The sequence below is a fragment of the Pinus tabuliformis genome, chromosome 2_2 (assembly GCF_031772625.1).
Source record: "Pinus tabuliformis cultivar Carrire ecotype Pingquan chromosome 2_2, CPIR1, whole genome shotgun sequence".
NCBI lineage: Eukaryota > Viridiplantae > Streptophyta > Pinopsida > Pinales > Pinaceae > Pinus > Pinus tabuliformis.
The window spans coordinates 1223790405-1223809586 of record NC_142300.1 but is presented as its reverse complement, the minus strand read 5'-3'; the positions used below and the strand labels follow the sequence as shown (position 1 = coordinate 1223809586).

General features: G+C 38.3%; 1 protein-coding gene across 6 annotated transcripts in view; it reads right to left on the bottom strand.

Moving 5' to 3' along the window:
* Positions 1-1319: 1319 nt before the first annotated feature.
* LOC149197902 (protein PAM71, chloroplastic) overlaps positions 1320-19182 on the bottom strand; it is a 297487-nt gene continuing 279624 nt past the window's right edge. For 5 of the 6 annotated variants that reach the window (XM_089406026.1, XM_089406031.1, XM_089406029.1 and 2 more), the window contains 2 exons: positions 1957-2004; positions 1320-1732 (listed from right to left, as the gene is read on the bottom strand). In XM_089406026.1, the coding sequence (XP_089262152.1) occupies positions 1661-1732; positions 1957-2004 (120 nt within the window). In that variant the 3' untranslated portion in view covers positions 1320-1660. The remainder of the gene's footprint in view (positions 1733-1956; positions 2005-19182) is intronic. The other variant, XM_089406028.1, reaches the window with a different exon arrangement.

Here is a 19182-nt window from a genome sequence, read left to right as displayed (position 1 = left end):
TATTTTCCCTAAGTCTAAACTTAGGGACTCCATTAAAAATATTGATTATTTTAATATTTCCCAAACTGTTTAAAATCTGCCCAAACCCTTTATGGGTATTAGAGATCTCATGTGCCTTAGCCTCTCCACCAATTTTCGTGGCTAGACTACATCCAATGCTACCCCAAATCAACATCATGTATATGGCATTTGTCGCTATTGAGAGAATCCAAAGTACACATCAAGTTCCTTTTGACAATTTATTCATCTTCAAAAGCATCACTAACAAGATAAAATGGCCAACATAACTCAACCAAGATTATATTCTCCATGTTTTAGAGAAAATGCAAAGTGCAGGAAGGTAGTGTTAACTGTACCAGAAAGGTACTGAGGCACCTAAATACTAATGTAAAGGAGATGCATAATCATATATGAAATGAAAATGAATCCATGCTTAGTAATCTTAACAGTAAGCTATGCTACTAAAACATCTAAACATAATAATAACAATAAACCAAATAAGAGCATAAATTTAAGGCCAAAATCGTGTAATTTAACAAAGAAATCCATTGTAAATAGTGCAATTTACTCTTGCTAACTTGATGCCTATATCCCTAGTCAATTAGATATTAATGAGTGACATAGTCAAGTCAAATCAAACATGATCATCGTAAGGGTGTCTGCTTGGGTTCACAATTTGGCTGAAGACAGCAGTTGTATGGCAAAAAGATAATACAATACTAGTATGGCTGGTCAGATGACAAAAAATGGCGCAAGAATACAAGAATAACAAGACTGAAGATGTTTCTACCCTAAAAGTGTAGATCATCACTCTCTCGATTCAACAAAAGAATTTTTTCTGCTCATTAATTATAATATGCAAGGGTTTCAAGTATTATCTCTCATTTTATTTTCGCTTGTAAAACTCCAATTAATATGGAGAGTATAAATACAGATCTCCAATTAATATGGAGAGTATAAATACAGATCTCAGCAAACGATAGAGTATATAGGGAAGCAAAATTAAATATTACATAAAACTTATGAAGATATTCTTGCATATACAATAACGAATGTTATACATAAACTGGTAAAAGAACCTCTATAACGAAGGTTATATTAACATATAAACTAGATAAAGAACCTCTATAAGCCAGTCGCTATTATTATGTTAGTTGTGCTTTCATTTTATTCATTTCTTTTATTCGAATATTGTCATTTACATCCATAGCATATATATTCTCTATGATGCTTACATAGATTTAAAGTTGCATCTTTTACTAAATCTATTAGATCATGATGTGTGTTCTTGTTTTTTTATTCGCCTATAGACTATGGCATCACTTAGAATTGAATTTTTGTGAATATTATCCAAACGAAAACGTGTAAAAATAGGCATCTGGTCAAGTAATCAAAAAATGACCTACTACATGGCTAGAATCAAAATATGAAGGCTACTTGGCATGGAAATGTCCAAATATGGTGTCTTCGAATATCATATAGACACCGTAATGTGCTTTCAAGTGAAGAATAAATATAGTTCTAGAGGACTTTTCAAGATTTTTAGACGATAGAACATTATTGTGGAAATACAAGCATGGGCAACCACCCACTGGCATGAATATGCAAAAATCCTTGGACAAAATTCTATCTTGACATCTTCCTTGTAAAAATAAATAATCTACACGAAAATTTCGAAGAGTGTAGTTGCTGCAAATATAAGAAACAAAATTCCTCCTGTGTAGGCAATTACCTATAGACAAAGGGCAGTAATTAATCTTGAATGTAACGAGAGAAAAGTGGCAGGGAGATGGAAACTACATGCATAGGGGAAAACTAATGTATGTATGACAGAATCTCCAGAACTATTTAAAATTATTAAAAACTGTTCGTTTCTTCTTTTTAACTATCTAGTACATGGATCTTATAATAGACAAACTTGCGCAATGATAGAAGATAGAAAGATAACAACTTTACCTTCTCTGAGAGATATGTCCCTAATAAAGAGCCTCCCAAGACGGCTATCTACAGAAAGAAATTGATATTACATTTTCAGATTTGCATACCGTTGAAGAAAACACAAGAACAAATTGCATCATAAATAACACGAATGGATTTACACACAATAATCTCGTAGCTCTAGATAAAGTTACGAATACAATGGTCACATGACAAGAAGAATGATCATAGAATATTTTACTATTCCTAATTTTGAAATTTATGCTCTGTTTTCAGACAAAAATAATCTGCTAATTAGGATAACTTCAAACTGGACAGTTGAGTTACAGGTAAGCTTCTATGCAAGAGGATTCGTTGTAGTTTTTTTCCATAATCTAAAGACAATAATTATATTCTGTTAATAATCTTGTGTGCTCCTGTTTATGTGATGTAATTCTCTGTTCCATGATATATTTATTTGTTCTATAAAATATTATATGCAGCAGTTCCCTGAAGAACCTTGGTTTTGGGTAGTCTTATTTATGAAATAGTAGTTTCCATAATTTAATTAAGATACAATGACTCTAACTTCAACACCCCTGCGTGGGTAATGTTGACCATTTACATGTCAACAATCCAAGAAGCAAAATATGGTTTTGGGTAGTCTTATTTATGAAACGGTAGTTTCCATAATTTAATCAAGATACGGTGACTCTAACTTCAACACCCATGTGTTGGTAATGTTGACCATGTACATGTCAACAATCCAAGAAGCAGATTACAAAGCAGTGGACAAGTAATGTTGACCATGTACATGTCAACAATCCAAGAAGCAGATTACAAAGCAGTGGACAAAATTTTTCGAAATCATTGTCATCATTCCGCTTCAATTTTATCATTGTAATCCCAAATTCTGCGTTATATTGTAAATGATTCTAGTATGACTTTTAAGCTATGTAACAACACCTAAGTAAACCTATGATTCTTCTCAAAGGGTTTCATCCTAGAGACTTTTTTTAACCTCACTAAATTATGTGTTTCTAAACACGGATAATTGGTAGAGTTTTTCTCCCAGAAATACCCTAAAGCTAAGGTGAAACTCATTTGATGAGGTCTTAGGTGAGTCCTAGTGTTTATCAAGTTATGTATTTTTCATACTAGATCATGCGTCTTGTCACATAATTTGGTTGAGTCTCAAGAGTCTATGTCTATGTGTATTTCCCCTTCTAAGGGTTGACATTGTAATATTTTGATGTAAAAGTGCTATCTAGGAAATATTTTTGGTGAATGGTTCCTCATAATTATAACACTAATACCAAAATATTCTTAGATACACTTACAGGGTGAAAATTAATTAATCCTCTCTTTAGTTTTTTTATTTTTAAATTCTAACAAAAATAAAAATTAATTAGCCAGAAAATTATCCAAAAAATAAAATGAAGAGAAAATTAATTACCCTCGAAGTGGAAAAATCATCAAAAAAATATTTAAGGTTTTCAAAAGAAAATTTCAAGACAAAGATAAATTGCCTCAGTTCCAAGGCAGAAGGCCCTAGTCTAGAAATTCGTCGGGGTAGAAAAGACTATTTTCCTAGCAGTTTGAATTGTTTGGGCCAAGCAAAGAATTATTTTGCACAAGTAACGATAATTCTATTTTTTGGAAGTCCTAATGGTCTATAAGTCAAAGTTTGACCCCTCCAACACAATGAACAAGGAAGGTCGAGTTATTTCGGAGATTTGTGCCAGATAATCAAAGGTTCAAATTTTTTAGACGATGATCAAGTCATGGATTGAGCAACTAGCCATTATTTCCACTTGGAGGGGTTGATCCCTCTCATTTTTCTATTTAAAGAAGCTCTCAAACTCCTCATTATAATAGGAAAGTGTTGAAAATCTTTTGTACTGAGCTAAGCTTTGTTGGAATTTGGCATTAATAAAGACATTGGGGTTCAATTCAAGGTGTTTTTGTTTCACTAATTTGTGGTAGCTTCATGCTCTAAATTTGGAAAATTATTGAGTATTGTTATTTCAATAGTTGGCTAGGTCACTTGACACGAGGACATGGGACATGAAAGACACGGGGATTCGAGTATCGGACACAAACACATTGACCTCCCGGCACATTATATATTATTTTATATATATATATATATATATATATATATAAAAAATTAGATATTTCTTACACAAATTCTCATTCATGATACAAATTCATTGATTCAAACATAGATCTTCATCTAGATGCAAGTTTTACAAAGTAACACTATGCATACAAATACAATTGTGACATAAATAATAAATCATAATACATATTCAATTCATCAAGGATCCAATATGAGAAAGACAAGATATTGTAGTTTTCTCATTAAGTCATCAAAATCAAAATGTGTTAAATAGGTAGTACGATGCCAATGGAAAATATAAATAACAAATACAAAACAACCACAAGTCTACAAGCCTCAAGGCAGTAAGTAGCTCATGACTCATCAATCCTCATCATCAAAAATCAGCATCACTATACTCATCATTGTTAGTTTTTGGTAGCATCGGAAGTGCTCTAGCATTGAAAATTGGTGGAGAGGCTAAGGCACATGAGTTATAAAAAACCCAGAACTGTTTGGTGAAATTCCACCCATATTGTATTTTATTAAAATAATTAATATTTTTAATGGAGTTCCTAAGTCTAAACTTAGGGAAATTAAAATATTAATGGATATTAATCAAAATATGGGTGAGAATGATCTAGAAGATGGATCATTTTAATCTTAGCCATTGATTAGAGACTTAATCTCGGCCGTTGAAGACTCAATAGAAAAATTATAAAATGGAGGCTCGGGGTTCATTTGAAAAAACACACAGAGAGATTGAGGAAATCGATTTTCTGAGGTGAGAAGTTGTCAGGAGGGAAATCGATCGGGGAGATCTTGCAGCTGAGGGGCAGAGAGAATCCGGGAGAAGGACTTTCTGGAGAATACAGAACGGAGAGGCGGAGAGAGCTTGCAGTGACAGCGTAGTAGCTAGGATAGCTGACGCTGGGCCAGTCTGGGCCCACACAGCCTTGACGTAGAGCTAGAAAGGCCTGCGTAGAGCAGAAAATCTTCTTGTCATGTAGAATCCAAAACGGTTGGGACCAGCTGAAACTGTCGGGAACTGCCGGAACAGCCGAGATAGCTGATGCAGAGGGCAGAAGAGGTGACGCAGGGCTAACACAGAGCCTAAAAGCCTAACGCAGGGCCAGCGCCGAAGTAGCCCGGGTTAGCCAGTCTTGTACTGGATCAGCCAAAATTCTGTCACCTGAAGTGAGTTAAAACCCACTCAAATTTTCCGCCAGTATTTTCTCTGTAAAGGATTGCTAGATGAGCATCCTAGATTTGTATTCAGATATTTCTCCTACATAATAATAAACCCTCAGAACTGCTGCACCGATTTTCCCGCATTGGGTTTTTCCGGGGACTATTGTGTCCAAAAATAAGTGTCCTATATATCTTGTTCTTTGCTCTATTTTTTGTTTCATGAGATCAAATATTTAAATTAGTAATTTGCTTCAATATTCAAAAGAATAACATGATTAATGTATGTTAAAAATCAAGAAGGTGAAGTAGATTTAGATTTGCTGCAGTAGGGATTCCTTGAGTGTGGGAATTTTCACAATCATCATGGTCACCACTACTCTCCTCTGCTGCATCCTCTTCCTCTGTATCCAAAGTCATCTCTGCATTTGCTGGTGTGGAGGATGATGTTAGTTTTTGGTAGCATCGGAAGTGCTCTAGCCTTGAAAATTGGTGGAGAGGCTGAAGCACATGAGTTCTAAAGAACCCAAAACCCGTTTCGTGAAATTCCACCCGGATTGTATTTTATTAAAATAATTAATATTTTTAATGGATTTCCTAAGTCTAAACTTAGGGAAAATAAAATATTAATGGGTATTAATCAAAATGTGGGTGAGAATGATCTATAAGGCAGATCAAGTCATATTTTAATCTTAGCCATTGATTAGAGACTTAATCTAGGTCATTAAAGATTCAACAGGAAAAATATAAAATGGAGGCTTGGGATTCATTTGGAAACACACACAGAGAGATTGGAAAAATCGATTTTCTGAGGTGAAAAGTTCTCAAGAGGAAAATCAATTTGGGAGATCTTGTAGCAGAGGGACAGTGAGAATCCTAGAGAAGGAATTTCCTGAGAATACGGACAGAGAGGCAAAGAGAGCTTGCAAAGAGGCAGTGCAGAAGCCGGGAGAGCTGCGCAGAAAAGTTGTTTGTCACACAGAATCCAAGACTGTCGGAACAACCGAAACTACCCAAAACTATCGGGAACTGTCGGAATAGCCGGGAGAGCTAACGTAGAGGCAGCGCAGTAGCCGAGAGAGCTGACGCAGAAAAGTTGTCTGTCACGCAGAATTTAGAACTGTCGAAACAGCCGAAAGAACTGACGCAAAGGGTAGAGAAGGTGAGCAAGGCCAATGCAGAAATAGCCAGGGTTAGCCAGTTTTGTGTCAGATCAACCAGAATTCTATTGGGTGAAGTGGGGTAAAACTCACTCACATTTTCCGCCAGTCTTTTCTCTATAAAGGATTGCTAGATGAGCATCCTAGATTTGTTTTCAGATATTTCTCCTGCATAATAATAAAACCCTCGGAGTTGTTGCACCAGTTTTCCCACACTGGGTTTTTCCGGGGACTATTGTGTCCAAAAATAAGTGTCCTATGTATCTTGTTCTTTACTCTGTTTTCTGTTTCATGAGATCAAATGTTTAATTAGTGTAGGCTACAGAAGTAATTTTCTTCAGTATTTAGAAGAATAACTTGATGAATGTAATCTAAAAATCAAGTAGGTGAAGTAGATTCAGATTTGTTGCAGTAGGGGTTCCTTCAAAGTGTAGGAATTTTCACAGATGACCCCTCTACAGAGTCTACAGTATAACCATCATCAAATGTGACAAGCTCTAGCACAGACTCATTGAGATCCAAGTTGGCCAATGCTAATTCAACACTATTGTCCAGACTCGTATCATCATGAAAGACATCCCACATCTTTTTGTTTCCCTTCAACCACTCATCCCTCTGCTTGTAAATAAGACGAAGGTTGGTGTGCACATACACCATTGTCTTTGCCCTGAACTGCTCAACCCTGCTCTTCTTGACACTATACAAATTCCCATATGTGCTCCAATTCCTCTCGCAACAAGAGGATGAAGTCACCTGAGAGAGAAGACTCATGGCTAACTGTTGTAGAGGAGAGCTTGTTGCCCCATGAGTTTCCCACCAAGGATAGGGCTTCTTAGCCCCCTTGTCTCTAATCACATCATATCTTGCAAATCAACCAGTTTTAGTGGAAAAATCTGCAAAGACATCCTCCACCTAATCAAGGGATGCTCTATCCTGAAAAAGTCGCCCGAATGCATCTTTCCTCCCCTGTGACATTTCACCATCCATGTGAGGAGGGAATCTGTGGGAAGGTCCACCATTTAGCCACTCATGGCTATAGTATTTTGGGTTCAATGGGTGAGCCAAACAATGTAAAGATGTGCAATTCTTGTCCCATCTGTTGACAAGAATATCCTTTATGGTGGTGAAGACGGCCTCTGATGATGTCTCATACTCGGGACACTCACTGTATAAAATAATGCTCCTCACAAACTCAATCATGGAATCCCATCCCCCATAAACCTCTCCTAGGATAAGTTGGTCTGTATCTGCAAATCGAAGCAAATACCTCTCCCACCAAACATCATCTAACACCATGTCCTTCACCCTTTTTGAGGCTGCTTGATCTGTCTTTCTCCAAAAAGACCAAAACTCTAATATAACCATGGCCCCTCAACCTCTTCAACATGATGAATGAAGAGGCAAATCATGTATCCATAATCTTCAACAATGATAGATTGGTGTACTCCTTGTAGATAGTGAAGGCATTTGTATGATTTTGCACGAAGTTGCGGATATGTTGTGCATTCTCAATAATGCTTCCAATCCAAAGCACATCAGAAGCAATAGATTTAAGTGCTTATTTCAATGAATGGACAATGCAAGGTGTCCAAAACACATGTGGATATTTAGCTTCCACAATCATGCCAGCAGCCTTGCAAACAGGTGGATTATCTGTAATGATTTTCACACAAGAATCAACACCTACATCTTTAATAACTTTAATAAACAACTCACCCATATATTGTGCATCCTTGTATTGTCCAAGTGCATCCACTAATTATCCACTAATTTCAAGAAAACTGGACCATTCAAGGAAGACACCATGAAGTTGATGAGTGGGTGTCGTGTTGGATCTATCCATCCATCAGAAACAATGCTAACCCCAGATGTTTCCCATGCTGATTTAATAAGCTCAGGCATTTTGTCCACCTCTTTTTTTGCCTTCGTCAACAATGTGGTTCTAAGATTCTCTAACCCAGGAGGCACATACTCTGATGGAGCCCCTTGAGTTCAGCACATCCCAATAAATAGAGGTGAGCATGCAACATTAAAAGATATGAAGTTCTGATAAGAAAAAGGCAATGGTGAGATCAAGCTCTTCCCATTTCTCTTTCTGAAAAATCTTGTCCATTGGACAAAGTGCAATAGCCTTTCTTTTTGTTGCTTGTCCTCCACCAGAACTCTCAAATGGGAATGTGGAAGGGGATCATCATTCTTGTTTTTTTTAGATTTCGCAGCCACATTTGCCATACCAACATTGGCCTCTCTTTCCATTTCTTTCCTATTTGCTAAATACACCTTTGTACAAGCTGCAATTCCACAACTTGGTAAAGCCAACAAATGAGCTTTCACACGGAAATATGTTCTCATGAAATGATTGTTGCAATAGCTGCATTTCCAAGCAACATTGCCTCCTTCCTTCATCTTGTTGCCTGGCCCTTGCTCTCTTGTGACATATTTCCACAAGAGATATTTGTTATCTCGAGGCTATTGTCTTCCCTCAACATTTCAATCTATTGTTGTAGCCCCACTTGCAATAAAGGGAACACTTGCAGACCCAGATGAAATTGGAATAGGAGGGGCATCTCTAATGGGGACATTCTTCCCCTTCCTTTGCCCCTTCCCTACTGCTGTTGATTGAGCCATGAATGTTGTAAAAAAATAAGCAAAAAATGCACAAATTTGTAAAAGAAATGCACATGCAAACTGTTGTAGTAAAAATGCAAAAAAAAGAGAGAAAAAATGCACTTACCTATTGCTTGAATCTCCTTGAAAATGCTCCCACACCCTTTGCTCTTTGCTCTCACAGGCCCACAACAAACCCACAGCCAAGAGAAAAGGTAAATGTGCAAATAGAATGGCCAAATCGGTCTTTTAATGCCACGTGGGAATCCCTTTTTCGGAATTCGGGACACAATCAGACATGATCCAAAGGACACAACTCGTTATGGATGGTGTCTATTTGCCCCATTCAGGACACGAGAGGGCAGGGGAACGAATCTGGTTTCTTAGATAATTGGTAGTAGGAGCATCTATTGGCACATGTATCTTGCCTTAGGTGTTGGATCTTGGATACATATGTACTTCCCACTTGATCTAGCATGCATCTCTAGATTTTGAGGGTTCTCAGTATAGATCTAAGCCCCTTTGAAACTAATAATCAATTTTTAATTTTTTTGAGTTGAATAGAGATCTACAGGTACTCTAGCCCTTGGAAATTTTCCAAGTACACAGACAGAGGGAAGAAATAGATCTTGTTTGGCCATGAGCTTTAATCTAACGATTTATACTTTGATAGGAGGGTTCGGCCAGTAAATTTAAAATTATCTCCATCAAATTATTTTCTTTAAAAAATCTACTTGGGCTAATAATGTTTTATTTGCTAAATAGAGCTAATTTCCTTTGTAGATTATTGTAAATAATTGTAAATTACTTGTAAATTATTTCTAACCCTTGTAAATTATTTTTATCACTTGTAATAATAATTTTGGGGTCTTGTTTGAGAATTTTCTAGATCTTCTATCTTGGGCTCTATTTGTTCATTTTGCAGGCGCTTGATTTCAAAAATTTCAAAGGAAAACCTGAAGCAAAAGTGACTAGCCATTATTCAGCCTAAACTGTTAGGGTTTCAGGGCCAGCATCAACTTTTGGAGTAGTTGTGCAGACTTACTAGGAAGTTTGTTGGGCTTGTGAGGGTGGACCTAGGGTTTGGAGACCAAGATCCATAGGACCCAAGTGCCCAAATTTGGATGCTAAGCCTAGAAAAGGAAGTCGCTAGCCCTAGAGGGCTTTTCTGATGTCGTAACTGGGGTTTTTCTTGAAAATTTATTTTTTGAAGTTGTTTTGCAGGCGGATTCTCAAGTTTGAGGGATTATTTGGGCAATTTTCAGGCTTTGAAGGATAATTTTGCCTAGCCGCAAGGGCTATAGGCCAATTTTGGCCTAGCTGCAAAGTTTTGAGGGCTAAAAGCCATAGCTGCAACCTCTTGGAGGCATTTCTTGGTTGGTCGCAGCCCTAAGAATGCCTATCCACAAACCTAAAGGGGCCTATTCCCCTCTTTGCAAGTGATTTCAAGGCTAATGCTTTGTTTTGTAGGCTTGAAACAATTTTTTGGCAAGGGTTTGTAGTGATTTCCATTAAATTTTATCATCTAGTGGAATTTTCTAGCTTAGGATTAATTTTATTTCGCCAGAAAAATTAATTAATTGATACTTGAGGGGATTAATCATTTTTCCACCCTCTAATATCTTAGCCATGGTGTCTAAGTATAAGGGACCATGCACTAAAAGATTTTTAACATACGATTTTATATAATTCAATCCTCAAAATGGGGAATACCTTTTGTTATAGACCCTCAAATAATTATCCAATTCTGCGACACTGTGAAAATTTGGAGACCCAAATCCCTACTACAGCAAACCGATATTACTTCTCCTACTTGTTAAGTCATGCAAGTTATTTATTGTGTTACACTATAAATATCGAAGTAAATATGACTGCATCCTTCAATAATTAAATTATATGCAGAAACAAGAATTGAGCAAGAAGAAATAACCACACACAGAATTGACACCATTGTTTTTGGATAAATGTCCCCGAAAAAACCCAATGCCGGAAAATCGGTGCAGCAGCTGAGGGTTTGTATTATTATGAAAAAGTTTTTTAATACAATCTTTATATGCCTTACGGCTATTCAATACAAAGAATCTGACTGGTAGAGAAATTAGTGAGAAATACCTCAAACTATCACTGGAGATTGAATACTAATGCAGGCTCTAGATGGCAAACCCCAAACTACCTCTGCGCTGCCTCTACATCAGGCTATGCAGTTCAACGTCACAGCTACTAGGCTCTACGTCACCCTTGCTAGTCGATTTTCCTCTGGAACTTCGACTTTTTTCCCTTCCGGTCTCACACCCCAGCTGCTGGCTCTAGAACTCGACTCTCCAGCAAATTTCGAATCTCCTCTCAAGCTCTGTTTCGCCTCAGCATGGCTCTGCATTGCCTCTTCTGGATCTCTCTCTGCCTCCTCTGCAATCTATCGCCAGATCAAGAAACTCTCCAACCAGAAAACTCCCCCTGCCCCTCACTGCAAGAAATCTCCTCGATGAGCTCTCCGGCAACTGCTTCGCTTCTCTCTTGAGAAAATTGATCTCTTATCTCTCACTCGATGTGTTTTCCAAATGCCGATCAAGCCTCTTCTTATAATCCTCTTGTTGATCAATCAACTGCCCAAATTAGACTCCAATCAATGGCTTAGATCATATTGACTCAATCTCTGTATTTTTCTAGAAGATTCACACCCAGTTTTATTAATACCCTTTAATTATTTTAATTTCCTAAGTTTAAACTTAGGCATATATTAAAAACAATTAATTATTCTAATAAAACTTTCTCCGGGTGGAATTTCCCAAAACGATTTCTAGGTATTCTGGAATACATGTGTCCTAGCCTCCCAGTAAATTTTGAGGCTTAGAGCACATCCAATGCTACTAGAAATCAACACTCCCTCTTAGCGAGGAATGTGCTCTAGTAATACAACCTGTTGAAGTATCACCCTAACTCTATAACATCTCCCTCTACGCTGCTGATGTCTGACATCACTGTCCACCAACTACTGCGCAAGTGTTGCATCTGTGTTGTTGTTGTCCCTGCATACTGTTGCCAACTACTACATCTGCACTGCAACGCTGTTGTTGTTGCCACCACAACATCTACAATGAAAAAATATCCAAAATATTGAACTAACTGTGTTCAGTATGATGCATCTGTTGTCCGAGTTCTGGCTGCTGCTAGACTCTGTGTTGTCACTAAAGCTTCTTCATTGCTGCTGACTCTGCTCTGTGCCAACTACACTGCTGCCAACACTAGCTCTGCACTACTCAGTATCTGATTGCTATTAGCAACTGCATCTGTCACTCTGGCACCTGACTGTACCACCTGACACTGATCCATCCTACTACTGCTAACTATGGGCTCTCGTGGCAAGGTCTTGATCCAAGAGGTGGACTCCTCAAGGATCCTACCCATCTGTAGTTCTTTTGAACTACAGTACTAGATCACCCCACCTCTCCCCTAGAGGTATTTGGGCAATCATGGCAAACACCTCCTCCTCGATCTTTGCGGTTGCATCCTGCGAATCATGTTTTTCCTCCTTGTCCTTCTTCTTAAGAGGACACTGCTTAGCATAGTGACCAAATTCACCACACCGGAAACATTTGATCTTCAAGACATCCTTCTTCCACCTCCACTGCTCCTGCTACCCCTTTGATGCAAGGGTTGAATTCTCCTCCTCCTCCTTGGGCTTCATCCCATTGTTGCTGCTGCTATCAAGTTTGCACTTGGCTAAGTCTCACCTCATCTCTTCCTGTTGAAGAGTGGCCCACATCCCTTCCCAATCCGACAATTTCTCTCTGCCTAGGATACTCTTAACAAATACTTTCCATTATTCTAAGACTGAATTCAAGGCCAACCTCACCATCTCTGTAGGCTGAGGTGATGATCCTACAACTGCCAACTGATCTCGGACTTCCTGAAGCCTCGATAAGAACGAATTAATGCGTTCCCCCTTCTGCATCCTCGAGGATCTCATTTTCTCCTCCAAGTACATCTTTCGCTGCTCGGAAGATCCTTGATACAACGTAGCCAAGGCATCTCACATCGCTTTAGTTGTCCCTTTGCCAACAATGTGACATACAACGTGATCCCTCACTCTATCGAGGATCAACCGCTTGGCCTTCGCCATCTCATCTTGTACTTCTTGAGTGGATTTTCATTGGCAAGTTCAGCTACCACACTAACGACATAGGTTTTGAGATCATGCTCATCTAAAAGGCAAGAGATCCTAGCCTTCCAAATCACATAGTTGGATGTTCCGTCCAATCGATCTTGATCTCTCAGCCCATTAGTTGCCATTTCTGCCAACAAGAAAGTCAAATTGCTCCCTCTCTCCTCTGCGCAGTTGCTAGGCTGGCCTAGACGCTCCTTGGTGGAGTTAGTAGATCTTCTCCTCGCTACTGTCGCTCAGCAACTGAGAAATAGAATTCCTTGGCTCGGAATTCACTGAGGAAGAAATTCCTTCAAAATGCGTCATCTTCCTTCTTCTGACATTTTTCTGCCCTAGCAACCGCTGCAGAAAACTACGTCCCACCTGAAGACTGCTCAATGCTGGATCTATTGCTGCACTGCTCCCTTTGCCACTGACAAATCATGAACTGGAAATCTTACCTATCTTTCAACTCACTCAGAGAGAGATTTTCCTCGAGAATCTTGCCCCCCTGGCCTAGACTGCGCAATCCCTCTGGGGATTCGATCTGTTGCCTACGCAGCACTTCGATCTCCCTCCTTCTCTTCAATGTTGGGCTCTTCTAGTCGCTCTCTTGCTTAACCTGGCTTTGACACCATGTGAAAATTTGGAGACCCAAATCCCTATTGTAGCAAACTTATATTACTTCTCCTACTTGTTAATTCATGCAAGTTATTTACTGTGTTACATTGTAAATATCGAAGTAAATACGATACGATTGTGGCCTTCACTAATTAAATTATATGCAGAAACCAGAATTGAGCAAGAAGAAATAACCACACACAATTGACTTCGTTGTTTTTGGACCAATGTCCTTGGAAAAACCCAATGCAGGAAAACCGGTGCAACAGCTGAGGGTTTGTATTATTATGCAGTAGTTTCTGAATACAATCTTTGGATGCCTTAATGGCTATCCAATACAAAGAATTTCGCTGGTAGAGAAATTAGTGAGAAATACCTCACACTATAATTGGAGATTCAATATTGATCTAGGCTCTGGATGGAAAACCCTACACTGCCTCTGCGTCAACCTACGCAATTCAATGTCACAACTACTAGGCTCTGCGTCAACCTACGCAATTCAATGTCACAACTACTAGGCTCTGTGTCACCCTTCTTGCTGGTTGATTTGCCTCTGGAACTTCGAATTTCTGCCCTTCCGATCTCACACCTTGGCGGGTGGTTCTAGAACTCGACTCTCCAACAAATTTCAAATCTCCTCTCAGAAACTATGTTGCCTTAACATCGCTCTACGCTGCCTAGCGTGGCTCTGCGTTGCCTCTTTTGGATCTCTCTTTTCCTCGTCTGCAATGTATCCCCGTATCAGGAAACTCTCCAACCGAAAAACTATTCCTGCCCCTCACTGCAAGAAATCTCCTCGATGACCTCTCTGGCAACTGTTGTGCTGCTCTCTTGAGAAAATCGATTTCTGATCTCTCACTCGATGTGTTTTCCTAATGCCCATCAAGCCTCTTCTTATAATCCTCTCGTTGATCAATCAATAGCCCAGATTAGATTCTAATCAATGGCTCAGATCATTTTGACTTGATCTTTGGCTTCTTCTAGAAGATTCACACCCAATTTTATTAATACCCTTTAATTATTTTAATTTCGTAAGTTTAGACTTAGGCATCCATTAAAAATAATTAATTATTTTAATAAAACTGTCTCCGGGGGGAATTTCCCAAACCGATTTCTGGGTATTCTAGAATACATGTGTCCTTGCCTCCCTACACATTTTGAGGCTTAGAGCACATCCGATGTTACCAAAAATCAATGGACACAATATGATCTAATAGACCAAGTGATTTGTAATAAAATAATTTAGTCAATTAACTTAAATTAATCCCAAATCACTTTTACATAAGACTCAACTAAAACACTAGGACTCACCTAAGATTTTGATGATAAATTCGACCCTAGATTTGGGGTGAGGTTGGAGAGAAAAACTTTGCCGATCATTCGTATTTAAAAACACAAATGAATCAGTGAGACGAAAAACCTCCTAGGGTGAAATTCATCGCCAAAATAATAGGCTTACATAGGTTGTTACATACATACATGGTCTTATTAGAATCATTTACATTAAAAATGTGTGCAGAATGGGTTTACAATGACATAATAGTTGATGGTTGATGATCTCGATCTTTGAAGAAAAATGTGGTACTACTACTTCCTTGGAACTTTGACAAAATGTATGCAACATCCACCATGGCTACTTTTTTGGTATTGATCATGTTGCTCATGTTTTCTTTTGTGAGAAGCTTGGAATCGCTAAGAATTCCTTTTGGAGAGGGAGCATTGATTATATAGCATCACGAATCTCCCTTAGGATGCAGTTGTGAGACCTATGGATTGGTTGGGAATATTTTCACTCACTTAAGTTAGTTGATCAAGAGGCTAGTGAGTCTGGTCGAGGAGCTTGGTTCTGACGCCTGAAGTGATTGCTTAGGTTTTTACCGGGAGACCAATTTGGTCATGGACACTGATTTGGTGATATCTCTCTTAGGTGTTGCCCGGGAGACCTATGGTTTGGATGAGGAGATTGATCTTGAAGTCCCTTCCTTAAGTTGTGGATGGGAGACCTATGGTTTGGTTGAGAAGGATGAGTTCTCTCCCTTAGGTCGCAGACTGAGAGACTGTATAGCCAGGGATTGAGTTAGTGGATCCTCACTTAGGTTGTGGGCTGGGAGACCTTGATTGTGGTCGAGGAGATGTACCTTGTGCATATGATTGATTTGGCCTCGTTGATTGATCCCCCTGGTCAGTAGGGCACTAACCTGGATGCCATAGGGTTTTGGCTTTTGGGATGTGTTGGATGCTATGTATATTTCCTTATGACGAGACTTGTGATCTCTCGCTTAGGTTGTGGCTGTCAGATCTATGGTTTGGTTGGGGAGATTGATCTTGAGAAAGTTAATGAAAAGTTTTGAAATATATAACTATATTCGGTCTTCATAAATGTATTTGAGTCACAATGAAATGTATTTATTAAAAATATTATTATTATTATTAGTATTATGATTATTATGACTTATTAAAGCATCGGTTTCATGCTTGGGTCATCTTGTTTCAGGTCAAAGTTGTTGAAAAGTGTAACGAGGTTCGATCTTCATACTGACGTGTAATTGTGATTTTATGTAATTGATGAAAAGAAGAAAAATAAAATTATTATTGTAATGTTTGTCTCATGGATTCCATGAGCAAGGAATTTTATTTTAGTGATGGCTCCCATTGTGAGCCTTTAGGTTTTGTCATCTAGTCATAAAAGTCAATTTGAGTCTATGTCATGTATGAAAGACCCTTCTTGGGCCTATTACATTTTGTATGAGTCATTAGATAAGTATAATTAGCCCTCCAAGACTTGTCACAAGTCCTCCTTTAAGTCGGCCTACAAAAGGAAATGAAGATGGCTCTAGAAAGTAATGTTGGCCTAGTCTTGAAGTAATGTCAGCCTATTATGCTTGGACTAACCACTATATATAGTGGTGCTCGGCCCTACTTTAAGGAGAGTAGAACAAGTATATGAAATATATAAGAAGTATGACGGAAACAGCCTATATTCCAACAAAGAAGTGGAGGAAGAGTAGCCGTAATATCTTGGACCTGTTTTGGATGATTCCTCCTACACGTGCAAAGAAGAGGAGTACAATCTGCAACAAAAGGAAGCCAAATTGTTACAATTGTGTTTCAAGACCGAATCAAGGAAGAAACAAAGACAATCATCAGGCTGAGTTGTAGTAGAATGTTCTTCTATCCAAGCGAGGAGATCATGTTATAAAACGAGGTCAAGTACTGCAACTAGGGTTTCTAAAGGAGGGTCGAAAGGAGAAGATCTGATCTAAGGGACGAAATCTGAAGATTAGCCGAGGAAGGTAAGAGGAGGAAGGAGTTTGACTATCATTGACTCAAGCAAGCATAAGAAAACCTTGTGACTTGGTCTTGGAGTGGCAAATAGGTCAAGGGTCTTGTTCTTGGTATTCGTTAATTGGAATCTCTATAAGAAGAAGAATTTGTTCAAGTTTTCCTCTCATGAGTGAGAGGTTTTGGCCCTAGATGATAGCCTATATTTTGTGTCTCTTGCCTCTTTATGATTTTTGCATTAGTAGCTATTTGATGAAGAAGAACACTTAAAACCTAAGTAAAAGAAGATCCTAAACTAAAGAAGTAAAAAGCACTCACACGCAGTTACTAATAGAAGATAAATCAGTTAATTGCTACGACCTAGATTTCTCAACATGGTATTAGAGCTAAGGTGACTAAGTCAAGGAAGGGCATCATAACCCTAGATCAAAGAAGTCTACAAAAAAGTATTGGAATCATCATCAAGAGGGAGAAGGCCAAAACCATACATCTACTCAAGTTGAAGTGGTTTGAAGACTATTCATCCAAAGAAAGCTAGATCAAAAGGCGGTGTCATCTCACTCTCTGTGATTCAAGATCATTCTTGAAGAAAACTACCTTCATCAAGGAGAAGTTTTCTATCCTCTATATCATCATCAACATCAAGGAAGCAACAAGAAGAAGGAGCATCCTATCAAGTAAGTATATTTATGTCCACATCTGAATCTGTAAAAATGTCTTTTTGCAAAGAAAGCAACAAATTGGTTAGGGCTTCAAACTATCTTGCATGGAAGAAAATGACAAATATGAATCTCATTGAAAATGAGGTTATGGAACATGTTGAAGGTTCCATCACTAAACCAAGAAAGGAAGATGCTCAAGCTCTTGCCAAGTATATGAAAGGGGAAGTTAGGGATCAAAGGATTCTCATAGAATCCATCAAGGATCCCCTCCTCCCATATGTATCTAAACTCGAAACTTCAAAAGAAATCTATAACAAACTGGTAAAGTTGTACTCTGTAAGCACTGCTGGAGAAGTCATCTCATTAAAGCAAGAACAATACAAGCTGAAAATGTCAAGGGAAGATGGAATAGCCTCATACTTTATGAGGATATCTGAAATCCGGGATCAACTACAAGATCTGCAAGAAGTCATGTCTGATGGAGAAATGAGTACAATTGTATTAAATGCACTATTGGAGGAGTGGGGTAACTTTACTTCAAGTATCTATGGGAAGAAAGAAGCCACTCCATTCCAAGATCTATGGTCACTATGCAAGATTGAAGAATCTAGACTAAAGGCTAAATCTGATGTGGGAGCAGGTGAGAAAAATCAAGCTTATGCTACAATGACAAAAAGAAAGGGACAATTTGGAAAGTTTGGTCCTCAGAAAAAGAAGAAGAACATGGATAAAATACAATGTTATGGGTGTCAAGAATATGGGCACTATAGGAGAGATTGTCCTAAGCTCAAGAAGGACAATAACAAAAGAGGAAGAGAAGAAGCTCACATCACCAAGGAAGTGGAGGAAGCTGAAAAGAAGAAATCCAAGAAGGAGGAAGTAATAGATCTCCACTATTGAGATAGTCTTCCTCACATAAGTTCTTTTCAAGTTCCTAAGTCTTCTGTTGTAAGATATGCCCATCATGATTTACTAAGAAAAATGACGGGATGCATTAAGGCATCATAGAAGCATTGAAAGCAAGAGCTCGGGACATCATCATAGAAAGATAGTTACAACCTATGGAAGTAAAGGATATAGCTCTTGAGAATCTTATTGGAAACATAAATAGCAAGGTCATCTAGTAAAAGGTTCATTATACATCTGTCAAAAGGAAATATCTATTGATGGGGATACCTTAGATCCTTAAGATTCTCTGATGGAATCTTCATTGGAAGGTTCACCAATCATGAGGGGAAGCAAGTGTTTCATCAAGAATCCCAAACTTGTGGAATTGATGGGATGACGGTATGATGACAGAGCAATGGATTGAAGCCTTTTCAATCAAGAAAGCTGGTACAAGAAAACTGGATGACCCAAAGGAAAATGAAGTAGGTATGCTTATATTCAATATTAAAGATCCATGTCATATGGTTGCAGGTAACATGGATCAATGCTCTATCTTGAGAGCATAATCAAAAGGAAGGATCTCCTTGTTCAGAAACCTAGGGCATAGTAATTATG